This window comes from Pteropus medius, unplaced genomic scaffold (genome assembly GCF_902729225.1).
Source record: "Pteropus medius unplaced genomic scaffold, Ma_sr-lr_union100, whole genome shotgun sequence".
NCBI lineage: Eukaryota > Metazoa > Chordata > Mammalia > Chiroptera > Pteropodidae > Pteropus > Pteropus medius.
Genome location: NW_024356335.1, coordinates 5117443 through 5144894, shown reverse-complemented (window position 1 = coordinate 5144894; position 27452 = coordinate 5117443). Strand labels below are relative to the sequence as shown.

General features: G+C 48.7%; 3 protein-coding genes across 4 annotated transcripts in view; 2 read left to right on the top strand and 1 right to left on the bottom strand.

The window, feature by feature from the left end:
- The window catches only part of USP20 (ubiquitin specific peptidase 20), a 32445-nt gene extending 21355 nt beyond the window's left edge, over positions 1–11090 (bottom strand). The window contains exons 1-2 of the mRNA XM_039861464.1: positions 10952–11090; positions 466–578 (exon numbers count right to left, since the gene is read on the bottom strand). The gene's annotated coding sequence lies outside the window, so the exon portion shown is untranslated. The remainder of the gene's footprint in view (positions 1–465; positions 579–10951) is intronic.
- Positions 11091–11292: 202 nt separating this feature from the next.
- Positions 11293–17485, top strand: CUNH9orf78 (chromosome unknown C9orf78 homolog). The gene is made up of 9 exons (XM_039861740.1): positions 11293–11453; positions 11798–11857; positions 12776–12827; positions 12954–13024; positions 13520–13597; positions 14186–14383; positions 15116–15252; positions 15355–15453; positions 16826–17485. The coding sequence occupies exons 1-9, from the start codon at positions 11371–11373 to the stop codon at positions 16915–16917; spliced, it is 870 nt and encodes a 289-aa protein (XP_039717674.1). The 5' UTR covers positions 11293–11370; the 3' UTR covers positions 16918–17485.
- On the top strand, positions 17400–26255 carry TOR1A (torsin family 1 member A). 2 transcript variants are annotated; one of them, XM_039861738.1, is made up of 6 exons: positions 17400–17525; positions 18339–18737; positions 19329–19594; positions 21597–21772; positions 21870–21997; positions 25616–26255. In XM_039861738.1, exons 2-6 carry the CDS (start codon positions 18464–18466, stop codon positions 25864–25866), a joined length of 1095 nt encoding a protein of 364 aa, XP_039717672.1. In that variant the 5' UTR covers positions 17400–17525; positions 18339–18463; the 3' UTR covers positions 25867–26255. The 2 variants fall into 2 exon arrangements, with proteins under 2 accessions (XP_039717672.1, XP_039717673.1); XM_039861739.1 differs by lacking the exons at positions 17400–17525; positions 25616–26255 and adding an exon at positions 22480–22848 and having other exon boundaries at positions 17701–18737.
- Positions 26256–27452: the final 1197 nt, after the last annotated feature.

Below are 27452 nucleotides of genomic sequence, written 5' to 3'. Positions count from 1 at the left end.
TTCATGCACCATTTCATCAAAAACCTCCCCGGCGATCTTGTAGGCAGCCGTGATGAGCCCCGTTTCACACCAGGAAAGGGGCTCCTTTTTGTCTCCGGCCTCAGGTGTGCTAGAGCTAAAGCTGGAACCCAAGGCCCCTCGCACGGTCTTTTTTTTTAACTTACGGAGAATGTAAATACAGGCGAGAGTCGGCAGAACCGTATGACACGGTCCCACGTACCTAGCACCTAGCTTCAACAATGAACAATTCACGGCCAACCTGGCTTCCTCTCAACCGCCCACTTCCTCTTTTTTTGGCCACAAATCCCAGATATCACATCATTTCGTCCATGTATATTTTTCTCAAAGGACTTGAAAAGAGAAAACAAGTATCGCCACAATTCCATTATTTTACTTGAAAAATTCATACTCCCTCCTCAGTCCGGGCCTAGGAGCTACACCTGCGTGGGGGAGGTGGTGGCCTACCTCTGCTCACAGCGACACCCCCAGGAAGCAGCCGACGTCCACATTCTCTGCTGACAGCCGACAGTGGCGGGCTGCCATGGGCTGGAGTGAAGTGCTGGCCTCTGTCAGGGTGCCTGGGGGGACAAACCAGGGCACTTTGTGTAGTTATTCTGTTGTTTTAATATCACAGCACCGACCAGTGGTGCCGGTGGACCCTTCACTAGTCACTGCTGGGCGTCACCTCTGTGATCCAAGAGGGACCTTCAAAGGCCTGCAGGAGAGCCCCTGCAACCACTGCTCCCTGCGGCTGCCAGAGCCCCTTCACCCTCAGGACAGAAGGCTGGGCCGCTCCCACACATGCCACTGGGGCCCTCAGATCATCCCCTGAGCCGCCCAAGGACCCCGTGCAGCTCAGAACCTCTGACCCATAAGTGTTGAGCAACCCCAGGCTGCAGGAACAAGGTGGGTCATCCACATGTCGCCACTGCGCCCCCTTCCTCGGTGAGCCACAGTCTCCCAGATGTGGGCAGTCCAAAGAGAGAGAGGCAGTTAGAAGCCGACATTTCAAAAGGTCACATGACAATGACAGGGCTCAAGGTTCTAAATTCCAAGCCTCCTCACTCGAAGCCAAAGTTTCAGGTTCTTTCCTTTCTCACAGTTTGTGACACGGTCCAGTGTCCTTGACTGCTGCTAGCCCCACACTGTTTTGAGCCGCAGTATGTGTATGTGGGGGTTTTCGTTTGTTTGTTAGTGTCTTTAGCATATGCCAGTGCCATGAACCGTGCCCAGGACGAGGATCGCGGTGACAGGCCCGCTCTTGATTCACACGTACAGACAACTTAAGTTCCTGTAACTTCGGATAGAAAAACAAAAAGCAGCCCGGTGGCTAACAATCCTCTCTGTACTCTATCTGGTCCCGTTTCACACATGAAGAAACAGAGCTGGAGCCTAAGGAACTGCAGAACTTGGCCAAGGTCAATCCTTAGCTGGTAAGCGGTGGGCGGGAACCTGATCAGGTCCGTCTGGTACAGAGCCTTGCTCCAAATCAGGGGTGGGCAGACTTTTTCTATAAAGGACCGGGAAGTAAGTATTTTAGGCTTTGCATATCAGTCTTTACCACATATTCTTTGTTTTATTTACAATCCATGAAAAGATATATTTTTAATTCTTAGCTCAAAGGCCCTACGAAACGACCTTGGCCTGCTGCCACAGTTCGCTGGCCCCTGTTCTAAATCACGACACTGTTGGGCCTCACCGAAAAAAGCCTGATCACTGGCATTCTACTTCTCACTACACACAGATCACCACCAGTTAAATAAGGCGAATCGCAAGGAACAGTCAAGAGGGTTAACCTGGCTCCAGATCATTTGTAAGTAATCAAGGGTGTGTGCAAAGCCAGAACTACAAAGATGTCCACTGTAGCATTGTTTATAATGGTGAGGAATCTGGATATAATCTAAGTGAACAACAACAGGCAGTTGGGTAAACAATGACACAGCCACACACTGTTGTACTACATGACCATAAAATGATGACTATTGAATCTTCCTATCTGTGAGATTAAATTAGATCTAAACAAATGGAGAGATATACCATGTTCATGGACTAGCACACTCAAAACTGTTAAGATGTCCACCCTCTCCAAATTGATCGTTAGAGTCAATGCAATCTCAAGTGAAATCCCAGCAGGCTTTTTTGTAGAAGTTGTCAAGCTGATTCTAAAATTAATATGGAAAAGCAAAAGACCTAAAATAGCCAAAACGATTTTGAAAAAGATCAAAGTTGGAAGAGTTACACCACCTGACGTAAGGACAATAATTAAATTAGTGTGGTACTGGCTCAAACATAGACATATAGGGGACAGAATAGAGAGTTTAGAATTAGACCTGCACATATGTGGTCAGTTGCTTTCCTACAAAAGTCCTGATATAATTCTGCGGGCAAAACATAGTCTTTTCACCAAAAACTATTAGAACAATGATATCCATATGGGAAAAAAAATGAACTCTCATATCAGACACAAAAATTAATTAGAAATGGATGACAGGCTTCGTGGAACTGATGGTCAAGAGAGGGTTTAATAGATCTTCCTCTTGTTCTTTTCCAAGGTTCTCGAAGATTTTGGTTGCTCTAAAATGCCTTGCTCCCCAGTGTGCTTCCTCATCTTCAAATCGATGACATCTTCTTAATTCTTGGCACTGAGCTTCCAAGTCCGTTTTCAGCTGCTCATGGCGCTGCTGGAGCTAAGCTTCAGAGTCTTTCGGATTTTGAACTTCATCTCAAATACCTCGTCCATCTCTATCTCTTTCATCTTGGCCGCATGCTCCCTCCTCCCTTCTCCCATTCGTGCCAGAGAGCTCTTAGGAAGCTGCCCTCACTTCTTGTTGTTATCAACTCCATTAAAAGTCCTCTAATTCCAGAAACGTTAAACTGAGCAAAAGAAGTCAGAAACAGAGGCGTCTACACTATATGATTCCATTTACACGAAATTTGAAACATACAGTCGCGCTCCACTTAACAACAGGAATACATCCTGAGAAATGAGACATTAGGCAATTTTGTTGTTGCATGAACTTCAGGGGGAACTTACACAAACCTAGGTGGTGTAGCCTACTCCACACCTAGGCTGCATGGTACAGCCTACTGCTCCTAGGTTACAAGCCTGTATGACGTGTTACCGGACGAAACAACATGAGATTAAATCAAGCGCGAGAGAAAAACAATGCGATCGGGACACGTGGCAAATACGAGATGCTCGCTGGGGTGGCATGCCATAGTTTTACAGCAAATTATTTTTTTTAACAACCAGGAAGGGCACACTCTAAAATAACGATTAATAGTATAGCAAATACATAAACCAGTGACACAGTCATTCATTATCAAGTATAATGTGCCGTAATTACTGTATGTGCTACACTTCTATACAACTGGCAGCCCAGGATGTTCACACCGGCATCACCGCAAACACGTGAATAACGCGTGGCACTATGACATTACCACAGCTATGACCTCGCTAAGCAATAGAAATTTTTTGGCTCGCTATAATCTTATGGGATCGCTGTCATATCTGCAGTCCCTCATTGACCAAAACGTCGTTATGCAGCACATGACTATGATGAAAATAATCTATGGTGATAGAAATTGGATCAGTGGCTACTTGGGGCGGAGGGTGAGGCGACACCATAAAGAGGCAAGAGGGAACTTTCCATGGTGTTGGAATGTTCTCGATCTTAACTGAGGTGGGGTTTAACCAGGTCTCTATACTCGTCAAATCTCAGGAAATACATATTTAAAGTGCATTTTACTGTGTGTAAATTATACCTCGATAAAGCCAACTAAAAGCTTTTAAAATCGCAATTGATCTATAGACAGAAAGCGGCTCAATGGTTGCCTGCAGCTAAGATGGAGAGAGAAAGAGGTATCACTTGACAAAACTCTTCAAAAGGGTGCATTTTACTGGACGTAAATTATATCTCAATAAAACTGATTGAAAATCATGAAGAAAACCTCACATTTTAAATGAATGGCTGAGACCTATATTATTAATACAGATAAATCTCAGAGAATGTTCAATAATAAAAATAAGTTGTACCATCTCGCACCCATTAGGATGGCTACTATCAAACAAACAAACAAAAAACCACCGAACCAGAAAATAACGAGTGTTGGCAAAAATGTGGAGACACTAAAACCTTGTGTACTATTGGCGGGAATATGAAGTGGTACAGCTGCTGCGGACACCAGTATGGAGGCTCGATGATGAAACAGAATTTCCACACGATCCAGCAGTTTCACTTCCCGATAAGCACCCGAGAACTGAAAGCAGGACCTTGAACAGATGTTTATGCACCTGCGTTCATGGCAGCGTTATTCATAGTGGCCAGAGGTGGAAGCAGCCCGGGAAACCATTGGAAGATGAATGGATAGATAAAACGTGGTCCCTCCATACGATGGAATATTACTCAGCCTCAAAAAGGAGATGGTGACACCTGCCAAAACATAGATGAATCTCGAGAACGTTACGCTGAGTGAAATAAGCCAGCCGCAAAAGGACAAATCTTATATGAGTCCTCATATAGGAAGTACCTAGAGTAGTCAAATCCACAGATACAGAAGTAGAATGGTGGGTGCCAGGGGGAGGGGGAGATGGGGAGCTGGTGTTTAGTGGGTGCGGTGTTCAGTTTGGGAAGATGGAGAAGTTCTGGAGATGGAGGGTGGTGACGATGGTTGCACGACCATGTTCACGTACTTAATGCCGCTGAACTGTATATTTAAAAATGATGAAGACGGTAAATTTTGTTATATGTATTTTACCAAACTTAAAAAAAAAAAGAATTTAAATCAATTTTTTCAAAGTTGCAGGATACATCTAGTATGAAAGAGCTGAAAAAGTTGGGGCAGGGGGCGGGGGATTAGCAAGTGAAATAAATACTCAACACCCAGGTAAGATACTGGTCCCCATCAGGCGCCCCGCCATGCTGCTCACTGTATCGTCCTCTCTCCTCCTTCAGGTCTCAGCCTCGCTGTCCCCTGACCAGGGAAGGCATGTGCTGGCCACCCGCGGAACTCAGTTCCACCCTCCCCGACTACTCTCTCCCCCAAGGACGGTCCTCTGTCCATCCCGGGCCACATTTGGCAGGCTCTCTTATCATCTGGCCATTCCTCCATTTTTTTCTGTCGGACGCCTGTTTCTAGTCAGGAACGTGAGCACCGTGAGGGTAGGAATCTGCTTTGCTCACTGCTGTATCCCAAATCCCTGAAACCGCACCCTAAACGCAGCAACTTCCCAGTATTTACTGAATGGATCAAAAAAGCAAAGAGCCGTAAAACACTATGACGGGAAAATCTCATTTTGGTGAAGAATTTTGTTTTGTGCCTATAGAAAGGATTCCGTCATCATCCCTGGGAGGGTGAAATCAAGTGATTTCTATTTCCTCTTTTTTTGTTTGTATTTTCTACAATGAATTCATGTTGCTTGTGTAACACTGTATCTAACCCAATAGGTTACTTTTAATTATTTTTAAAGTTGCGAAAAGAAGAGCACGTGGTTGGCTTTTCCGGTATGTGAGGTTTCCTCCTGGGACTGACCTTGCTTTTCCCCAGACTCCCGAGAGCACTCTAGGGGGGACAGAAGCTCCATCCCTGGAGCTCTCATGGAGTGTGAAGGGGACACACGAGGTCCGTTTCAGAGAAGGGGCAGCAGCACCTGAACGGTCTCCGAAGCCCCGACAGAGGAAGTGCCTAAGTGGATGGCTTGAAAGTACAACTTTTCGTCAAGTGACTCATCCCAGGGAAAATTTGCTCTTAACGCCTTTGTTTTTGCCTCGTTAATTTCTGCCTCAGATTAACCCTTTTCCCTATTTACCTTGAGAATACTCGCCGGTGGCACTTGCGGCTGGAGTTTACCCTGAGATAATTCGCAGATTACAGTCCTAACCTTACCTCCAAAGTTTGCCACGAAATGTCTCACTTTTATTATTATTTTCACATTGCTCTAGCATATGGATAGTCTTTGGGAACCAATGACATCATTCTATTTATAGCGTTCTGTTGTCAGTAGTTTGATCGCTGAAAATGTCAAATCCTAGAAAACTGGAAAATGTAGCATTCCTACACGTGATATTAAATGAATGTTGGCGGCGAGCTGCACTTTTTTTTTTCCTAAATAGGGAAAAGGGTTAAAATTTTTCATCTTCTCCTACCTACCCTGAAAATAGAAAAAGATATGTTTGATCTTAATAAAATTAATATACTCCTTTGTAGAAGCTGGAAAACAGACAAACGAGATAAATGAAGTATAAAATATAAATCACCTATACTCTTACAAATAAAAATAACCATGGTTACTGCTGTGGTAAGCCTGGTTTCTATGTATAAACATAGAATTTTCAAAACTCAACTAGAACAGATAATTCGTATACAGATTTTAAAATTTCTATCATATGCATTTCCCACGTCACTAAGTTTCTTCCCAACAACTTCGTTTCTGTTGACTGAATAATATCATACACACCCATATACCTTACTCACCCACTTTCCTACCACTGAACACTTTGGGTATTCGTATGTGTGTGTGTGTGTGTGTGTGTGTGTGTTGCCATTATAAATGAGGCAGTGAGCAGTACTTTGGAATATAAATCTTTGACTACACCTTTGATCAAAAGAAAAATTAGTGGATCAACTATATAAGCAAACTTCTCTCCAGAAGAAAATACATAAATTTATCTGCCTACCAACAGTGTACGAGCATGACCAACATAAAGTTTAAGGTTTACTAACATTTTTTTAAAAGTTGATGGTTAAAAATTAGCTTACATGAAGAGAAAAGTGGAAGGTAGTTCCAAAAACTGTGGGTACTTAATATTCCACACTCAGGGCTGAAACGTGAGAAATACGTGAGTCTGCAAAGATTGTACCTTATCTCAGCCGTCCAAAAGTTTTCAGTTTGCTTTATCTTGGTACCCAACCAACGCTGTGCAAGTACCTCCTCAGGGCGATGACTTGGGGTGATGGAAAACAAGCCAGGCCTGGGACCCACCCTCACGGGACAAGGAGTTCCATGTTTCAACACCAGGGTACCCGTATGCAGCCACCAGGGATGTTATCATTAATAATGGCAGTAATTTTATGGTGCTCTTACCACATGTCAGTGTGTCACATAGATTAATCCCAGACTCGACTATAATTACAGAAGTAATAAAAATAGCTAGTCCTATGTTCAACTCCTTGCTCTTGTTACTTGCAAGCTGTGTCCTTAGATAAATCACTCAATCCTTAGTTTCCCTATCCCTGAAATGGGGACAAAGACAGCAACTAAAGTTATGGAGAGGATGGTGACAGAGATTTAGCATAATGACTCCTGATCACGTGGACTTCCAGGATGGCTCCGAGTTTATATTTATCTGCACAGCAAGAACGCTCGAAAAATGTTTAGGACTATAATTTGTGTTACTGGCCATGTTTTATAGATCAGGAGACACACTGGTAGGAATCCATCAGCTTTTCACTCAGGGCTCCATTGCCCAGGACAGCCAGGCTGACCGGCCCAGACAGGAAATGTACAATGTCATCCAAGTGTGACCCATGGCGGGCGACTAACGCATGGTTAGATCTGATTCTCAGTGCTACTTTCTAAGATCCGAGCTCGTCCATCTCCTGGTGCTTGTGACATTAAAGTAAAACCAGGAGAAGCAATCCTAGGGAATGGAGCAAATCTTTAAGCAAATCTGTCTCTCCTGCCCGAGACAGCCGGCAACTTGATTTCCTTTCTCACACAAGCTGAGCAACTGTTCCAGATAAAAGGTACCGAAGAAACAAGATAAAATCGGATCCCGGAGCAATGGAGAAAAGGGCATTCGTGGGATGACTGACAAATCTGAATATGGATGACATTAGATAACAGTTCTTGTTACGGACTGAATTGTGACCCCCTCCTCAAATTTATATGTCAAAGTCCTAACCCCCAAGTACCTCGGAATGTCATCTTATTTGGTGATAAGGTTTTCGAAGAGGTACTTAAGTTCGAATGAGGTCTTTAGGGTGGACCTTGATCCAGTCTGACCAGTGTCATGAGAGGAGGAAATCTGGACACACAGGAGACACGAGGATGCACACAAAGGACAGACCGCGCAAGGACGCAGCAAGAAGGTGGCCGACCACAAGCCAGGGAGCGAGGCCTCGGAAGAAATCGCATCTGCTGACACCTTGATCTTGAACTTTCAGACTCCAGAACTGTGAGAAAACAAGCTCCTGTTGCTGAAGTCAGCCGGTCTGTGGCACTGTGTTACGGCAGCCCTGACAGACTGCTGCGTATTATATCAGCGCTAACGATTCTAAAGATGGAAACTGTTTTCTGGTTCTATGTCGTAACATCTGCTCTTAGATGACTCCCCTGAAATATCTAGGGTCATGAGATCTGCAACTTACTCTTAAATATCCAGAGAGCAAACACGGCAAAAATGATAACTGGTGAATCTAGGTGAAGAGTATGAATGGGACTTCATTCTATTATTCTTATAACTTTTCTGTAAGTTAATTTTTTTTTTCCAAAATAGAAACTTTTGAAAGATCCCCTCTCTCTCATCTAAGGTGGGAGCAGGGAGGGGGTCTTTTGGAAAAGGGAACCCTAACTCAATAGCAGGTGCCGCAGGATCCAGCACCTACTGAGCCAGGCACAATGCCCAGGGTTTCACCTACACCCTCAGGTAAGGACTGGGGCTTCTCATCTTAGAGGAAGAATGGAGGTTCCGAGATGGGAAGCCACTTGCCCAAGGCCACACAGCGAGGAAGTGACAGCGGGAAGTGAGCCAGGTGTGCCTGCTTCACAGCTCTTCCCAAGCTTCCCTCTGTGCCAATAGATGGAATGCACACAGTAAGCGCTTAATAAAGACTGACAGGGAAAGAAACCTGCACTGCTGAGAACTGGATCCTGGGAACAGGCCCTCTTGAGAGCAGCTGGTTGATTGTGCTGTTGGGAGTCAGTGAGGGGCCCGCGCCACAGTGGGTGCCCGAAATGCCAGCCAGAGGGGCTGTGTTTCCACCACAGCGACCCCAGGGCATCTCTCCCCCTTGACTCATCTCCTTCTTGGGGATGAGAAAGCAGGAGGAAAGGAGGCAGGCTGGAAGGCCTGGCAAAAGCCCACCCATTCAAGGCCTGGTGAGGCTTCCAAGATGCTTCATCCTGAAAAGGACAGACACTTTTCCCTCCCTGGGGCCTGTACTGAGTGACGGGGAAGTGCCTCCCCAGGGAAACGGGCTGGCGGCAGGCAGCACATCCGGGCCTGGCACCAGCTGCTGAGAGCAGGCCTCAGGTGCCCATTACTCATCATTTTCCTGGACGTCTGGCTGCATTCTCCTCCCAGCCAGGACCCAAGATCCTCAGGACAGGAAAGGTGACGCTGCCAAGCCCCCTACCCACATAAGGACACCCACCTGCCCTGATCCTCACCACATCAGCCATTCCACACCCCACACACCCACGCCTGTACCCCTCTGCCCCTCAGAACATGTATCCTCCTACCCTCTTCTCCCCGGCAGACTTCCAAGCAGCTCCATTTCCCCTAAACCTCAAATACATTCCTTCCTTTAACCTGGTCTTCATTCCCTGAGAGTCCACCATCCATCCTTCTGACTCTCAAAGCAGAACCCCCAGCCGCCTCCTGCCTTGACAAGTCCTGCTTCCCACATACCCCCAGTTCTTCTCGATCACCTTACCCACCCTGTCCCCACCCGAATGGGTCCCGTCCGGGAACCAACATTAACAGAACTCACTCAATCCTCATAACCACCCTGGAGAAACACTGCAAACTAAATCCGTCTTCATTTCCATCACTAAAAAAGGAAAGACCGAGGCTCAGAGAGGTGGAGTAACTGGCTGGAGGTCACACAGCTACGGAGTGGCTTTTGCCCAAAGCCAAAAGGCTGTTCTAAGAAGTCTTGAGTCTCAGTCCAAGGGAGAGAACAACAATCTCAGAGGAGGAGACTGTTCCAGAGAAAAATAAGGCATTCCAGAAATTCAGCCCAGACTCAAAATGGTCTTCCAGAAGATGGAACCAAACAGTCTCCATCAGCGCATCCCTTCAGCGATGAGCTGTAATTACAGCAGCTACTGCATTTACTGAACTCTGCTGTGCCGGGAACTGTGCGAACCCTGAAGCAGAGGTAGGCCTGCGACCAGTCCCTGCCCCACCTTCCAGCTGTGTAAACTGAGGCACGTATTGCCTCACCGAACCCGGGTATCCTCATTTGCAAATTTAAAAGTAACTGAATCTACTGCATAGGCTTGTTGAGAGAATTCGATAAGATAATGCTTAGCCCAGTGCCTGCCACGCAGTAAGCGCTTAATAAGTGCTAGTTCTTTCAAAGGAAGGGATCGGCCCATTTTGAGAAAAGAAAAACGATTTAAGGGGTTCCTAAAAGTCCCGTAAGCCACTATTTATGCAATAAGTTATTTCCTAAACGTTTGTTGATGCCCGTTTTTCAAATAAACTTAATCCTCACAGCATCCTCGGGATGGAAGGGGCAAAGGGCAGAGAGACAGTCCTCGTGACAAAGGACGAAATCGAGGCCCCCGAAGGTCCAGGGAAGCGGCCGGCAAAAGCACCCGAGGAGGGGCCCGATGTCCTCAAAACCCTCGAGTGGGTTCAAAACATCAGACGCGCCTCTCCCCGGGGAGAAGTGGCTGGAGGTCATTACTAGCGGGGCAGTCGGCATTGGGACTTTGATTCACCACCGCTATTAAGTGGTCGTCTTTTGTCCCTAAAGAGAAAAACACACGTCAAGGCCCAGTCCCCGGGGAAATAAGTCAGCGTCCCGAGACGCCACACGCGTGCCTTCAACGCCGGACCAGGCCCTGGCAGAAATAAAAGAGATGGCGGCCCCCGTCCCGGAGAAGCGACGAGCCCCCGGGGGCTCGAAGTCGGGCAACGGGACCCCAGAGGACCCTCAGGGCGCCGGTCAGAGGAGGGGAGGGGACGACAGCGGCCGGGGGGTCCCGGGCTCCGCTCACCTGGCCGCGGTGTTCAGCGCACTCGGCAGGGCCAGGCCCCCGCCGGCCGGGGCAGGGCTGGGATCGCCCCTGCTCCGAGAGGCCCGGCCCCCCGAAGCAGCCGGCGGCAGCCCGGAACTCACCTGCCGTCGCGCCCGCGCCGCCGCAGCCTGTCAGTCAAACGCATCCTTCGCCGCGCGGCGCAGGGTCGTGGGGCCCGGCCAGCCACGCCCCGCCTCCTTCCCCTCGACCGCCCAATGGGAGAGGCCAACGCCACCGGTGGGGCGTGGCCAACGGGTCCGGCGAGAGCCGGGGCGGAGCCAGTCGGGTTTGGGGCGGGGCCAGGCGGGGCCGGCGTTCTGACGACACTGCTGCACGCCGGAAGTATTGCAGGCCACGGCCCAGCGGCGCAGCGGCTGGGCCGCGGGTCCGGTGGGACCATGCCGGTCACCGGGAAGACTTTCCGCCGGCGCCGGGCTGACTCGGAGTCGGAGGAAGATGAGCAGGACTCACAGGAGGTTCGGTGCGTTTGGGGCGGGGTTCCCACGGAAAAGAGGCGGGCTTGGGGACTCACCTCCGGCCTGGCGCCTAGTTGACAGCGTTGCTAACTGAGCCGGGGTTGTTGTCCCCTTCTGCCGGCGAAGTAGTTGAGGCTCATAGGGATGAGGCCGCCGCCCCAAAGCCCGCATAGTTGGGAGAGGTGTTCCCGGGATGGGCAGTGGATCTGACTCCCGGTGGGTCTAGGGGCAGGTAGGTTCGCCCTCTGGACCACTGCGCCGGCGGCTCAGCAGCGGGCTGCTGGGCTGGTCGAAGCTGCTTTTTGAGTTCTGCGAAGGGTCTCTCAGCCTGTGCATTGCCTTTTTTCAGATTAAAACTGGAAGAGACCCGAGAGGTGCAGAACTTGAGGAAAAGGCCCAACGGAGTGAGGTGGGTACTGCGGGGGAACCCGGAGGAGGAAGAATTGGAGGTGATAGACACGCCCCCGCCCGGGTTGCTGTCACAAATACCTCCTCAGACGCAGCCCCTTTTCCTGACACACTGGACACCTTCCACTGCCCTGGGACTGGTCCAGCGTTCTTTGTAAACATTTAACCGGTAGATGCCCTGAGCCGTGTGGTCTTAAGCTTTGCTCCAGAGGTGCAGGAACAGGTCGCTAACTCGTGTTTTTATTGCACCCGACTCATTATGAAAGCACACCGATTGTTAAGAGTTTGGAAAATTTAGAAAAATCTAATCAAGAAAATAAGCAGTGCCTGTAATTCTCCCGTCCGGTGTTAACATTTAATGTTCTTTCCAATCTGTATTCTCTCTCTTTTGTGAAGAATAGCGAGTACTTTTATTCAGTGCTCTTTTCAACTCATTATGACATTGTGGACATTCACTCACATGGTGGATTATATTTCCAAAAACCTTTTTATTGGCTACATAATATTCCACCACATGTATGTACCGTAATTTAATTTCCTATTTGGGGACCTGTAGGTCAATTTGTAAATTTTCATCATGTAAGACTTCAATAGGTATTTTCCTACATTTGTCTTTAAGTTCATTTTCCTTGAAAGCAAAATCTTATAAATGAGATTTTCCAAGCCAAGGTAATACCAAATGGCTTTATAGGACAATGTACCACTTCACCCCACTCCCACCCCCCATCTCCCAGCATCTACAGTGCTTGTTGAGTCCTGTTTTGTCGTCTCGTAGGCTTTTCTAGCTGCCTTTGGTGCCCGCCCCCCAAATCTCACACTTGCACTAATGCCGCAACCTACAAACTCCCTAAATGTGTTTCCTCATCTCTCAAATGCACCATTCTTCACCCCTCTTCCCTCCCATTTTGGTTTCGTTCAGTGCTGTGGCCCTGCTGGTGGGAGAGAAGGTACAAGAAGAAACCACTCTAGTAGTAAGTTCTGGGGTCCTCCCCGGGCAGTGGGAAGATGTGGATGGTCTTCAGTGGGTGATTGTGTTTTCTAAGAAAAATCTGCCGAGTACATAGATATTTCTTCTTAGCTGTGTTTGCTTTCTGCAGGATGACCCATTTCAGATGAAGACAGGTGGTATGGTGGACATGAAGAAACTGAAGGAAAGGGGCAAAGATAAGTAAGTGCAGGACGTGCTGAGATACAAATTCACCCGTAGCCCCTGCCCAGGTCTGTGCCCCCAGAGAGCAGCAGTAGCTTTAGCGGGACATCTTCACTTGTGCTTTGTAAAGGGTATGTATTTTTTAAGGAAAACAAAAACTCTTAAAAAGTTAGCTTAGAGAGATGTGGGTACATTCCTTCTGTAAAGGTGTGTTGTTTATTGTCGTTCGAATCCATGTGGAAGTTTTCTTTTTCTTATTTAAGAAAACCAAAACACAATTATAAAACTAATGTGTTCAAACAATACGAAAGTATCTACTCATTCCCCAGAGGAATCGCCAGAGCCCAACAGTTTGCTTGCATGTATTTATTTTGTTTACGTAGCGTATATTTTTTTCCCAACTGTAAATAGGATGTGACACTGTTTTGTCGCATACTTGTTCTATTGGTATAGCATAAAACAGCCTTGCTGACTTGTGACTTAAGGCTCCGCTTCACTCTTCCCTCCTGTTAGGATCAGTGACGAGGAAGACCTCCACCTGGGGACGTCGTTTTCTGCAGAAACCAACCGAAGGGACGAGGATGCCGACATGTAGGTTTGGCTGTGAACAGTTGGGGATGGGCTCCAGCCAGATGTAGTCCAAGATATTTAGTCGCAGATGACATTTTTAGAATTAGCCAAAGACACCAAAGTTGGCCCTTCTTTCCCCCACCTCTAAAGCTTGAGAACTTTGAAAAACTCTTAAAAGTTCTTTAAAAGTATTTCTCGAGATTTTAAAAGTGCTCCTTGACTAGTAATATTTCTCAAAAACATTTCAGGGATAAACATTGGACTGCCTACTTTTTCTTTTGCCAACAAGGCTGTTAAACAACTACCATCTACCATTATTTTCCCATCTTCAAAGAACCTTACAGATAATAACACCAATAGATTGATTGGTAGGACTTGATCTCATAGGTTGGTGCTTTAAGTGGTAAATTTTCGTTTCTTTAAGTGGTAAATTTTCGTTTCATGAATCAACTCAATTTTCTTGTCTTTTTCTCACCTCTCCATGGTTTGGTGAAAAGTTCATCATGCATCATCATTGCTCCGTGGGCCAGTGTTAGGAACCGCTCTTTTAAAAGACACCTGTTTTGTGCGTCCAGCCTGTCCTTGAGGCCTGGGGGTCTCTCGTTTCAGGATGAAGTACATTGAGACGGAGCTGAAGAAGAGGAAAGGGATCGTGGAACATGAGGAACAGAAAGTAAAGCAGAAGAACGCAGAGGACTGTCTCTACGAACTTCCAGAAAACATCCGCGTTTCCTCAGCGAAGAAGACAGAAGAGATGCTTTCCAACCAGATGCTGAGCGGCATCCCCGAGGTGGACCTGGGCATCGAGTACGTTCGGGAGTCATGGCCTCACCTCTCTCCTGCCCTAGGCCGGAAGGGGAGCTCCCTGCTTTCCAGTTAGAAGTTAAGGGGACTATTTCTTACTTGTCTCCTTGGAAACCCACATAAACCATATTCTCAATGATGGGCTGAGATGTTGTCCCCAGGAGTTTCTCTGAAGAGTTGGTCAGAGTAGTTAAAGAGACTTGAGGGACCCTGACTGCTGAAAGCAAAGGTGTTTATTTTTATTTAGGCTTCGTTTACAGCTCTTCAGCTGTCCTAGGCAGGCCCTCGTGTTTTCTGTTTTATTCCAGCAGGAGTGACGTTAAAAGCTTAGCCACCCCATGATCCTCCTCTCGTTTTTACCACAGAACATCTGCTCTAAAAGGGATTGCTATGGGGGAAGTCAGGGGTCAGAACCATCTTTGGGTGTAGGAGAAGATTGGGAGACTTCTGGGTTCTCGCCTCTCCTGGTCTTTGTAGCTTCGAGCCTTAGGCAGTTCACTCTACTTCTCGGAGGCTCAGTTTCCTTTGATCAGAAGAGGCTGACTCCCGCATCTCCGAGAGCTGTGGGAGCTCCCTGAGTATGTGGCTGTCAGGGAGCTGGTAAACTGCACATCTCTGCCCCAAGAAAGGTGATTTCCTTAACGCAGTGGTGGGCTGCCAGCCTCACCGGTCATTTCCTTCTGAGGACCAGAGGTGTGGCGATTTAATACGTGACATGGCTCCCTCTTCCCATAGTGCTAAAATAAAAAATATCATTTCTACGGAGGATGCCAAGGCCCGTCTCCTGGCAGAGCAGCAGAACAAGAAGAAAGACAGTGAGACATCCTTCGTGCCCACCAACATGGCGGTGAATTACGTGCAGCACAACCGATGTAAGCTGCTCTGCACAAGCAGCCCCGCTCCCGCCCCATTGGCTCGAGGTCTCCTGGTTCCCATACTTTGTCTGACACGTCCCCTGGTCTCTTTTGGTTCAGTTTATCATGAGGAGCTCAATGCGCCTATACGGAGAAATAAAGAAGAGCCCAAAGCCCGACCCTTGAGAGTGGGTGACACAGAGAAGCCGGAGCCTGAGCGTGAGTACCACAGAGCCGTTTGGGCTGCCTGGAGCGGTTACGTGGCTCGGTGCTCTGAAGCAGGTGGGACGAGGCAGGCCTGGAGCTTGGGCTCTGGAGCCAGGACACTGGGTTTTAGTCTGTGCCCTGGACTACAGCCACGTGATTTGCCCATTCCAAACTTCAATTTCCTCATCTATAAAATGGGGATGAAACCTACCACTTGGATTTGCTCTGAGATTCACTAGGCTATTAGGGACTCAAAAAATTAGATGATTTTAATAAGCAAAGATAAGTTACTTACAATTTCACCACCCAAAGACAACCAGTGTTAACGTTTTTATGTATAACCCTTCAGACTTTTTAAATATTGACATGTGTGAGAAACATTGTGTATACACTTACTAGGATCTCATAATGTTTTACTCAATAGTGTGCCCTACGTATTCCATTATGTAGACAGATGTACTATAGTCTAACCATTTGTCTCTGGGTGGACACTTAGGTTGTTTCCAATTTTCACTGTTTAAACACTAAAACGTATTTTTTAATGGCCATGTCATATTCCATTGTATAGACAGATGTCCTATAGTCTAACCATTTCCCTCTGGTTGGACACTTAGGTTGTTTCTAATTTTCACTGTTTTGACGATCATTCTCAACTACATCATGCCCTTAGGCTACATTCTGAGAAGTCGCCAAATGATCCTTAGAAGTGTGACGCTCATTTTCCCGCCAGCAGCGTCTGACAGTGCCCCTCCCACATGCTCACCAGCTGCTCTCACCTTTTTCATTAGCAATGGGATGGTTCTAAGGAAACGCATATTTTGCTGAAGCTTCTGAGAATCCGGCCTGTTACTCTGCTTCTTCCTTCCTACTTGGGAAATTATTTTTTGTAACATCTTGGTCTTGTAGTCTTTGATTCCCAAGAGCTGCATGTTATTAACACGCGGTAAGCAAGGACTTCGGAGTCACCAGACTTGGGTTAGACTCTCGGCTGACTTTCTGAGTGACCTTAAACAACTCACCTAAGCTCTGAACAAAAACAGTAACATGCCCCTGCTACAATTGCCATGAGGGTTAAAAGAAGTCACATCTAAAAGGCTTAAGGCCATGCCTGGTACATAGTCAAGTTCTCTATCAAGCGCAGCTACTACTGTTGACCCAGTCTGATGCTGATATCAGCATATTTTGGCTGGCACCTGACTGTGCCATATGTCTGTTTTCATTCACTCCATATAAGTATTTTCCGAGGCCCTACAATATTTTTGTTCACTCGGGTGGGCACCGGGGCTCCTGTGGGAATGAGACAGGCATGAGGTCCTTGCCTGTGTGCAGCTGAAGCAGATCGGTTTCCAGCACGGCAAACAGCTTTTCCTCTTTGCTTTCGCAGGGTCCCCTCCTAACCGCAAGCGTCCTGCTAATGAGAAGGCCACCGATGACTATCACTATGAGAAGTTCAAGAAGATGAACAGACGATACTGAGCATGGCTGAAGGGGAGAAGTGCAGAATGGGATGTAGATAGCACTGGCCCCACCCACGGTAAAAGGCTCCTGAACAGAAACCCGATCACTTGTTTGCAGACGGTTCCAAAAACAGATTCTATTAGTCCGGCTGCTAACTTGCTAGATTTTTCAGGCACCGAATTTGTAACCTTTTGAAACTAAACAACGTGTAGTTTTTTTATTTGGGGACGAATTATTCCTGTGAGCATTATTGAATCTTGTTTGTAAATATGTTGACTTTATCTTAATATTTGCCCTGGGTCAGGAGGCAACAGCTGTGTGTTCTAGGTGAGATAATACCTTTTTAAATTGTGCTTTTATTCTATATGTAATCATGCCTTCCACTTTCCAATATCTGGAATGGGTTCAGAAATGCACCCCTCGCTGTTTGCAGTAGATCCAGCTGACAGCAGAAAAATCTAAGATGGGATCAAAGGGACACTGGTATTTTCTGACTTTTACAAACTTACCTGTTTCTTTTCAATAAGAAAGAAGAAACAATTTCTATCGCCTTCAGCACTTAACTATTAAATATAAAAGGAATCCAGCCATCTCGTTTGTATTGTGTCTCTTTACGGCAACACGAGGTAATGTGGTCAGCGCCCAGGTGCTGGACAGCTCAAATGCAAACCTGAATTGCTGAGTGAAACCTCACTTAGTTCAGGAGAGTAAACAGGCTCCAACCTGCTTGCTGTCAAGTAGGGTGCCACTTGTGCTGTCATGTCTCCTGAGGCATTTAAACAGCTCGGGGTGAGGAGAGAGCAGGTGGGTTGACTTCTGCACTGATTTAGAGTGGATATTGTGGTTACAGAAGTTTGGCTTGGAGTCAGATCTGAGCCCTTTTCACAGCTTATTATTATGTCCTTGGACAAATCCCTTTCCCTCTGAGGCTCAGTTTTCTCACCTGTAAAATGCAGATTATTTTTCTCTCTCTCTCTACTGGAATGCAAAGTGAAGGCAGGAATTATGTGTGCCACATTTTTTTCTTGAATCCCCAGAGTCTAGCTCATAACCTGACACAGGCAGTCCTCAAAATTAGAATGAGCGGAAGTAACTTTACAGTGGAGAAACCTTGACAAACGACCTTTATGACGTCAACAGTCATAAATCACGTTGATAGTCTGTACCTTTGACCTTATAAAAATAGCATTTTATTTCTGTAAAGTATATTCCTCCCCAAAACCCATGACCCCCGTCTGTGAGGCAAATTCCAATAGCGGCGTATTCTACAAAAGATTTGACCAGTATTCCTCCAAACTGGTTGTACCAATGTAAATTCATCGGTATAGGTTCACATGTAACGAATGTAACATAGTAATGTAAGATGTCAGAGGAAACTATGTGCTGGGTGGGGGTAGATATGAGATCTCTCTAAACTGTCTTCTCAATTTTTATGTAAGTCTAAAAGTCAAAAGAAAGTGGCCCCCAGGGGCTTCCGGCGCCCACCTCGCGGTAGCGGAAGAGGCTCTGCCCCTAACAAAGATGGCGTGCACGGGCATCGCGAGGAGGCTCGCCCCGCACAAAGATGGCGTCGACAGATGGGCGGAACCGGAAGCCCGGTCTAGCAGGATCACGGGTCCGCGGTAGGCTCGGGCACGCGCAGGGCGGCGCGGGTCCGGGTATGAAGCTCGGACGGGCTGTGCTCGGCCTGCTGCCGCTGGCGCCGTTGGTAGTGCAGGCGGTGGAGCCCATCAGCCTGGGACTGGCCCTGGCCGGCGTCCTCACCGGCTGCATCTACCCGCGCCTCTACTGCCTCTTCACCGAGTGCTGCGGCCAGAAGCGGAGCCTCAGCCGGGAGGGTAGGTCGGGGCGGGGGCTGGGCGGGGGTCGAAGGCAGGGGTCGGGCTTGGAGGGCCGGAAGCCGGGACAGAGCTGAGGCCGGGACAGAGCTGCGGTCGGGGCGCGGAACCGGAGAGCCCGGGGCGCGGGGCGGGCCTGGTTCCTGGGCTCCGACCGCAGACACGCCGGAGTTTGGTCGGACGCTTCGTGAGGCGAGCTGCAGGTTAGGCGGCTTCACGCAGAAAAGGGGCGTGTGGACGCTTGTAAACTTCCTCCGAAGAGAGTTTCCGCCTTCCCGGCGCGGACCCGTGTGGCGGGAGGAGCAGAGCTGGGGCGAGGGGCGCACGTCGGCGGCGGAAGCAGTGGAGCCAAGGACCTTTTCAGGAAAGAGCCAGGCTCCGGCCAGGGCTGTAAAATGGGCAGCACTAGCAGGGGGCGGGCCTCCTGGACCCACCTGCCATCCCTGGGCCAAGGGCTTCGGTTCCTCGAGTCTCTCCAGGTGCTCGAAGAGCTTAGCTGGCCTTGCCGGCTTTCACATGAGCCTGTAAAGTTAGCTAAATTTTGCCAGCTGTGCGTCCCACCCCCTCCCTGACTGGCTTTGTTTTTCCCAGTGCTCCAGAAGGACCTGGACAGCAAGCTCTTTGGACAGCATCTTGCAAAGAAAGTCATCTTAAACGGCGTGTCTGGCTTCATAAGCAACCCGAAGCCCAAGAAACCTCTCACCCTCTCCCTACACGGGTGGACGGGCACCGGCAAAAATTTTGTCAGCAAGATCATCGCCGAGAACATTTACGAAGGTGGTCTGAACAGTGACTATGTCCACCTGTTTGTGGCCACACTGCACTTTCCCCACGCGTCCAACGTCACCCTGTATAAGGCAAGGGCAGAATTTCGGAGTTCTTCCTGGATGGTGCTGGGTTGCAGGATGGGATTTGGGAATTGCATGTTGAAATGAGGGAGCCCTGAAAATGGTTACATGTGTCAGTTCCTCTAGAGAGGTGTGGAAATTACAGAGGGTTTGACTTGCGTGGAGTAGTTACACTATCAATGTATCCAAAAACAGGCCCAGTGTGATACTAAGTAAGTGGGGTCATAGGATTTTAGAGGTGGATCAAATCCAACATAAAGATCAGCAAATCCAACTCATTTTGTAAATGAAAAGTCTGTAGAGAGGCCTAAGTTTGTTTAACTGCAGTGTTGCAAACTATTACCATTTAACTCACTGAACAGCCTGGGATTTGAGCCCTAACTCTCCCACCTACCAGCTGTGTAATCTTGGGATAGTGGCCTGACATCTCTGAGACTCAGGTTCTTAATCTATAAAATGAGGTTGTGAGAATTCAGTGAGCTCTGTCTGCCAAGTATATGTCACAGTACCTGGCATATGAGTTGCCTTTTTTAGTCCATCTCACAAACCTGCAAGGTGGGCAAGACACACAGAAATTTAGCCATCACTCGTGTGAACACATTTTCCCCTTCTGCTCGGGGGAACGTGAGGGTCACTAATTGTCCAATGTTCGCGGGATGTGGGATTTTCAGTGCTAAAACTGAGAAAGTTCCAGACAAATTGTGATGCTCCTCCTAGTTAGCATTCAGGCTCTACTCCTTACTAGCTGTGTGACTTTGGGCAAGTTACTTAACCTCTCTGTGCCTCAATTGCCTCTGTAAAATAGGGAATGCGGTCGTATTCTGTTGCACACAACTGTGATGGGTTTTGGGTGACCACAGTAACGCGTTATGTGAACAGCGCTTAGAACAGTAGCTAATCCTTAGTGAGTGCTCAATGCACGTTCTCTGTTACTGCCTGAGAATTGGAGCAGAGCGGGAAAACCTTGGCGGCTGGAGCCTAGTGGACCAGAGTGAATCCTATTTAAACAGTGACTCACTTTGGAGCCTCACATAACTCGCTTCAGCTCTCCTGAGGCTCCTTCTCTGTAAATCGAGGCTAGTCCTTGTCTGTAGAGCAGACTCGCTGCCCAAGCTACTACGTTCCTACACATAGACTATTGTAACTGTGGTCGTGGTAACCAAGCAAAAACCAAAATCAAAGGAAGACCTAACATTGTAACTTCAGTCTTCCTCAGAAAAGAGCTGATTTCTCAGGGAGGAAAAAAACTGGGAAAGCAGTATATAGAGCCATAGCTCAAATTTCTGATTAAAAGGGTCTTTTCTCCTTATCTCGATTGCTTAATCTTCTAAGAAGTACCTAAGTATGTTCTTATGGAACGTTTCTATTTAAGCAAGTGTATTTCAGAAATTTGCAAGCATTGTTCCAGAAACTCAAAGAGTGTTAGCTCACTGCACTCAGGCCAAAGCGCGTGCTCTCAAGTTCACTTGCCTCGTCAAGGAGCCTGCATGTCTCACCTCCTGCATCAGAAAGTTAGAGCACCTTTTCCAGGCCGTTTTCCAGAATAAGTCACTTGGTCTCTGCCTTCTTCCTAGAAGACTGGTATACACAGGATGTGTGTTATTATTGCCATTTTAATGACAAAGGACCAGCAACTCAATGCCACAGCATCAGTGTGACATCTCACAGCACTGGAATTATAATCAAAAGTGCGGGGCTTCAGAATTAGGCAGAGTGGGGTTCAGATCCCAGCTCTGCCACCTAGTAATTTTGTAACCTTGGGCAAATCGATTAAGCTTTCTGTGCCTCCGTTTGCTCATGTCTAAAATGGGTACGCTAACACCCACTTGATGGGGTCATGGCGAGGAATAGAAGAGCTTATGCGTGTGTGAAATTCATTGCCCAGCACACAGTCAGGCTCCGTAAATGCAGCCACTGTGGAAGCAGTCATAGCATCACTAGTGCTCATTGATTCGTTGATTCGTTGTCCTTGCTGAGAACTTTGTGTTGGCTTCTCCCCCTCACAATTCAGGATCAGTTACAGTTGTGGATTCGCGGCAATGTGAGTGCCTGTGCGAGGTCCATCTTCATATTTGACGAGATGGATAAGATGCATGCCGGCCTCATTGATGCCATCAAGCCTTTCCTAGATTATTATGACAACCTGGACGGGGTATCCTATCAGAAAGCCATCTTCATATTTCTCAGGTAAGTTCCAGGCTGGGACGTGACTGAAGAGCTTTGAGCCCGAGCCTGTGGGCTTCAGGAAAGAACCCAGTCCTCATTCACCGGACTTATTTTACAGCAATGCTGGAGCGGAAAGGATCACAGACGTGGCTTTAGAGTTCTGGAGAAGTGGGAAGCAGAGGGAAGAGATCCAGCTCAGAGATATGGAGCACGCCTTGTCTGTGTCAGCCTTCAATAACAAGAACAGTAAGTTCAGGATCCCAGTCCCTAAGTTTTAAATCACCGGCATTCCCAGCCCTGGAGCTGGTTAGAGACAGATGCTCTGCTTTCCCCAGACCTACTGAGTCCAGCGTCTGAGCAGAGCCTGCGGCAGGGGCTCCAGGCAACCTTAAGTGTGAGAAGCCTGCTTTAAAGAAAAAGGGAAATGGTTGCTCTTGGAGGTCTTGAAAATTAGTTCCCTGTTTTCACCTAAACCGTTTCCTTTGTAGAAAAAAAGCAGTTGAGCAAAGAAGGCTGTGGCGGGTGACTCCGAAGCGGGGAGGTGGCTCATCAGGTTCTTCCTTTCTGTGTGTTGCCCAGACTCCGAGCTTCTGTGCCCGACACTAACACCAAACAGTGGTTGGGCCCTCGTTCTGTGCTGGGCACTGTGTGGAACCCTCTACCTGCATCTGTCCTTCAGTCTTCACAGTGACCTCATGGGGTAGAAATTTATCATCCTTATTTTACAGATGAGGAAACTGAGGCTCAGAGAGCGGTAGCAGCTTGCCCAAGGCCACATGGCCCATTAGGTGTCCCTGGTTCCAGCGTCCAGGCTTTTAACTACCAAGCGTCCAGTGAACTCACACATACCTTCGACCTTGAGCCTTTGGAGGTGGAAAGCCGCGGTGATGAAGGCTGGCCCGCTGGGTAAAACCTGTGAGCCGCCTGGGTTCACCATTACCATTCAAGTTTTCACCCAGATTCATTCCTAGATCACAGAAAATCTCCTTTGAAACAGATTTGCCAAGAAATTCACACTTCCTTGAAATGTGAACAGTATGGGGTATTTTATGTCAGCTCACACAACTGGAATATTACTGAGAAAAGGCAGAACATTTTGTAACGTGTTCGATAGTTTCTTGGCGTGCCAAAAAAATGTGACACATGTGATAGAAACCATAGCCTAAATACTACAGCCGCACTGGAACGCAGTTCATCACAAAGGGACCCCAGGGCCCAAGCTTTGGAACCGGTTCTGCTGCTTACTATATAGCCTTGGGCAGGTGGCCAAGTTAACAAATTGTTTCAGTTAACAAATACTTGCCAAGCAACTGCTAGGTGTCTGGTCCAGGAACAGGGGACACAGCAGTGAGCAAAAACACAGAAGTCCTTACTCTCAAGGAATTTACATCTTAATGATGATAAGTAAGGAAATGTATCAGAAGGTGGGATGTATCTATATCTAATCGGGTGGGATGTATCTATATCTAATCTTGGGTGGGATGTATCTGCCCTCCTCGCCCCAATAGGAAAAAAAGTAGATCAAGAAAGAGGGTTTAGGGGTGCTGGGATGAGGATGGGCTGCAGTTTTCATAGAGCGGTCAGGGAGGGCTCACTGAGAGGGTGACATTGAGGGAGCGAGCCGCGTGGACATCGGAGGGAACAGCCTATGTGAGAGCCCTGAGGTGGGAGCGTGTGGGGCGGGGACTGTGGGTGGCCCAGGGTGAACAAGGGCGAACGGGGTTGGATGAGAGGCCAGACGGGATGGGCGTGCAGATCACGGAAGGCCTGGGAGCCGTGGCGAGGCCTGGGGTTTGAGTCTAGGTCAAGGAGGGAGCCCCTGCAGGGTTTTGAGCAGACTTAGTGGGAACAGGGCCGTGCTGGCTGCTGGGTGGAGAGCAGGCTGAAGGCTGCAGGGGCTGGGGGAAGAGCCGGGGGCTGCTCAGGGGAGAGATGCCTGGAGCTTGGAGCAGGGGTGGCCGTTGGAGGCGGGGGCGCCTGGATGGTTTTTCAAGCCAGGAGACTGCCTGAGGTCACTCGCTCCGCCAGCACCCTGTTCCTGGGTCTTGTGTGGTCAGCTCTTACCGCTCAGGCTCTGCCCGGAGTCGCCTCCTCAGCCAGGCCTTCCCTGACCCCGTGGCTGTCAGCTTTCCTTGCTTGGCTGCTCCCCCTCGGTATCCACAGCCTGCAGGGCACCGTCTGAGCTTGTCTGTTCACCACCTCACTGCAGGGTTCCTCGGTTGTGAACCCCATGCTTCCCGAGTGTGCTTGCACAGGGCGGGGCGGGAGGGCGTGCCTGTGCTGCTCAGGGTCAGTTTGGTTCTTTCCCACAGCCTCAGCCCCCACCTTGTCCTGGCAGACAGATATTTATTGGGCACCAGTTGTATGCAAAGCACTGTTGGCAAAGAAAAACATAAACCCCAGTCGTGACCCTCTGCATTGTAATAAGTATATGTTTGGTCATAGTCCTGTTTTGGCCCTTGGCATTTGCTAAGCGATAAGAGCCATAAAGGCATCTTGATATTCCTAACAAGCTCCTGTGAACCACACCTGAGTCTGTGGAATGCACCTAAGGGCAGGGGCTGGTTTCCAGGGGAACCAGCGGATAGGAGGGGTGGAACTACAGCCCCACCCCAACGTCCAGGGAGGGAGAGGAACTGGAAGTTCAGACAGTCCTGCTTCTGTAATGAAGCTTCTGTAAGAACCTAAAAGGGCAGGTTCAAGGGCTTCGGTCGGCGAACAGGTGGTGGTGCTGGAGACAGGTCCACCTGGAGAGGGTGTGGAAGTCCCGCATCCTGTCCCCGTGCCTCGCCCTCTGCATCTCTTCCATCCGGCTGTTCCTGAGTTATATCCTTCTATTATAAGTTGGTGATCTAGTGAGGAAGACGTTTCTGAGTTCTGTGAGCCACTAAGCAAATTCATTGAACCCAAGGTTGGGGCCATCGGAACCTCTATAGCCAGTCAGTCAGAAGCGCAGGTGACAACCCGGACTTGTACTTGGTGGCCGAAGTGGGGGAACCAACCCTCAACCTATGGAATGTGACGCTACTCCAGGTAGATAGATGGTGTCAGAATTGATTTGACTTGTAGGACACCGGCTGGTGTCAGAGAATTGCTTGGTATGAAAAAACCCACACGTCAGAACTGATTGACGGATTAAGGCAGCAGGGCGGAGCAGCTAAGCAGAAGGAAAGCGTTTGCCCCAATGCTGGGTGTGATCCAGTGGGCGCATGCGCTGGATCAGGAGGCCCCCCAACCCGGGAGGGGACGCACTGGGTGGCGGCAGAGCCACCGTTGTCCCAGGTAAAATACCTGTCAGGATCCTGTGGCCAAAGCAGAGTGTCGCCCTCACACGTTCTTACTCCGGAGGCCCCAGTCTTTGGTCCCCCACAATGCACTGGCAGTGGCGGTAGGTTTCTTCCCTGTTGCTAATCCAGCTGCTGAAACTGCAGTGAGTCACTGCAAAGTTTCCAAAATAAAGGAGTGGCTGGCTGGTCCCTCCCTGGGAGCTCTTCTCAGCCTGCGCTTTCCCCGACACTCCGCCCCCTTCCCCCTCAGCCCCTCCGCTTGATCCTGGCTGCAGACATTGGGGTGGCGAGCGTCTGTCTCATTTCAGGTCTTTACGTCACATCTCAAGAGGCCTCCCCAGAGCCCACAGCTTAACCGCCTGTCCCCTGTCGCATCACCCGCCTTTTGCTTTCCTAGAAGCATCAGGGCCCACAGCTGTCCATCAGCCAGCTCCTGGTTGAATCTCCTACCTTGTCAGGTGGCACCTCCCTGAGGGCAGGTGCGGGGCTGCGCCTCCAGGGCCTGGCACCAGTCAACAGGGATGGACGGGCGGGCAGACGGACGATGGATGAACAGCACCTGTTTCTTTTTCCCCAGGTGGCTTCTGGCACAGCAGCTTAATTGACCGAAATCTCATTGATTATTTCGTTCCCTTCCTCCCCCTGGAATATAAACACCTAAAAATGTGCATCAGAGTTGAAATGCAGTCCCGAGGCTACGAAGTTGATGAGGACATCGTAACCAGAGTGGCTGAGGAGATGACATTTTTCCCCAAAGAGGAGAGAGTTTTCTCCGACAAAGGCTGCAAAACTGTGTACACCAAGCTAGATTATTACTACGATGACTGACGGGACCGACGGTGCGAGAGTCGTCGCCTCGCCTTGGCGAAGAGGGAACTCCGCTCACTCTCCCCGCACCCCCACCCCGCCCCCGGAAGAGGACCGAAATGAATTTTCCCGGTTCACCGTGACAGGAGTTTTCCTGGGCATTGTGTTCATTCAGTGGAGCCCGCAGGCCGTCGCCTTATAGACGGTGGCCTCGGAACAGCCCCCCGGAGCCTTCAGAGAAGGAAGGAGCCGCTCCCAGCCCACTCGCGCCAGGACCCAGGATTTTTTAAAAATCATGTTTTAATTTGACGTGTTTCTGTTTCAAGGAAGGATGACTAAGTTTTACTGAAAATGTGATAACTTTATTTAAAATGGTTTTTAACATTATGAGAACCTTTTCAGACTCTTAAGTTGTTGGCTTTGTGTGTTTTTTAAAGTTCCCATCATGATAACATACACCGTGATATCTTTGCTGTAAAAAAGCCCAGGCCGGGTCCTCGGCGTGTCTTCCTTCGTAGGACGGCATTACTGGGGACCAAGGCCGGAGCAATGGCCAGACTTGTCACAGGAGGACCTTTGCAAGGGGCAAAGAAGTGTTTAGATGAAAGGACAAGTACCTAACAGGACACGCTCAGGCACGTTACAAATAAGCCTTAATTGTCCTTTCCAAGGTTTTAATCTCAGTAACTGTGAACACTTTTTAGAAACAGTTTCCCTGAAAGTATTTCCAGCTTGTCTCTCGCTAGTCGTTCTGCTGTGCCAAGGTAGCCTGCTCTGCCTTCTGTTCCCGAAGGAGCCACGTGCTACCTGGCAAGTCCTGCCATATTGTTTTAAGACCTTACTCATTTATTACTAGTTTTTGTTATGTTTAATTCGAACTCCCAACACCTCCAAGGAAAGCTTAGCTACCTCTCCCTCTACCCCCAGGATGCTGAGAACAGTGTTTTTATTTGTAAATGAAAATAACTACCACTTTAAAACTGTAATTTGTGAATACATTTTTGAAGGAGAAAAAACCCTGCCTTGTAGTCTTTATATCCTTAAGCTATGAATGAAGACCTAGCAGGAGTAGTCCAGGTCCAAATGACATGAAGCCTAGTGCAGGGACTCTGAGGATCCTGGGACAAGTGGCTCCTCACTCAGCTGCACGGGTCTTGCACACCGCGGTGGGGTTCATGCAGCTGCTGACGCCCAGCTGTGGAGTTCAAGTCCAGAGACTTGACCGCAGCTGAGATGCCTGGCAGGAGAGTGGGGCACTGCAGACTTAACGTGATATGCAACACGCATGCGCGCCTAAAAACAGGCGGGGCTCCTGCGGGTGTGAGTGCCTAAGCCCCGCGCGCAGGGATGGCTTTCATCCTGGCTGTTGGGTTGACCCAGGACCCAGCCTGTACAGGGGTTTAGGGCTGCCCAGGCCTCCTGAGGACGGCTTAAGTGTTGGAAAGTGATGTCGAGCCAAAGCTGGCCTGTTGTCTTGTGCCCAGGAGTCACAGATTAGGGCTAATCGAAGATGGCATCCCTGGCACCCCAATGAAGGAACACAGGGGTCCCCTGACTTAATTTGGGAAGTTCGGCCTTTGTAGATGAGGCAGTACCAAGTGGGACCA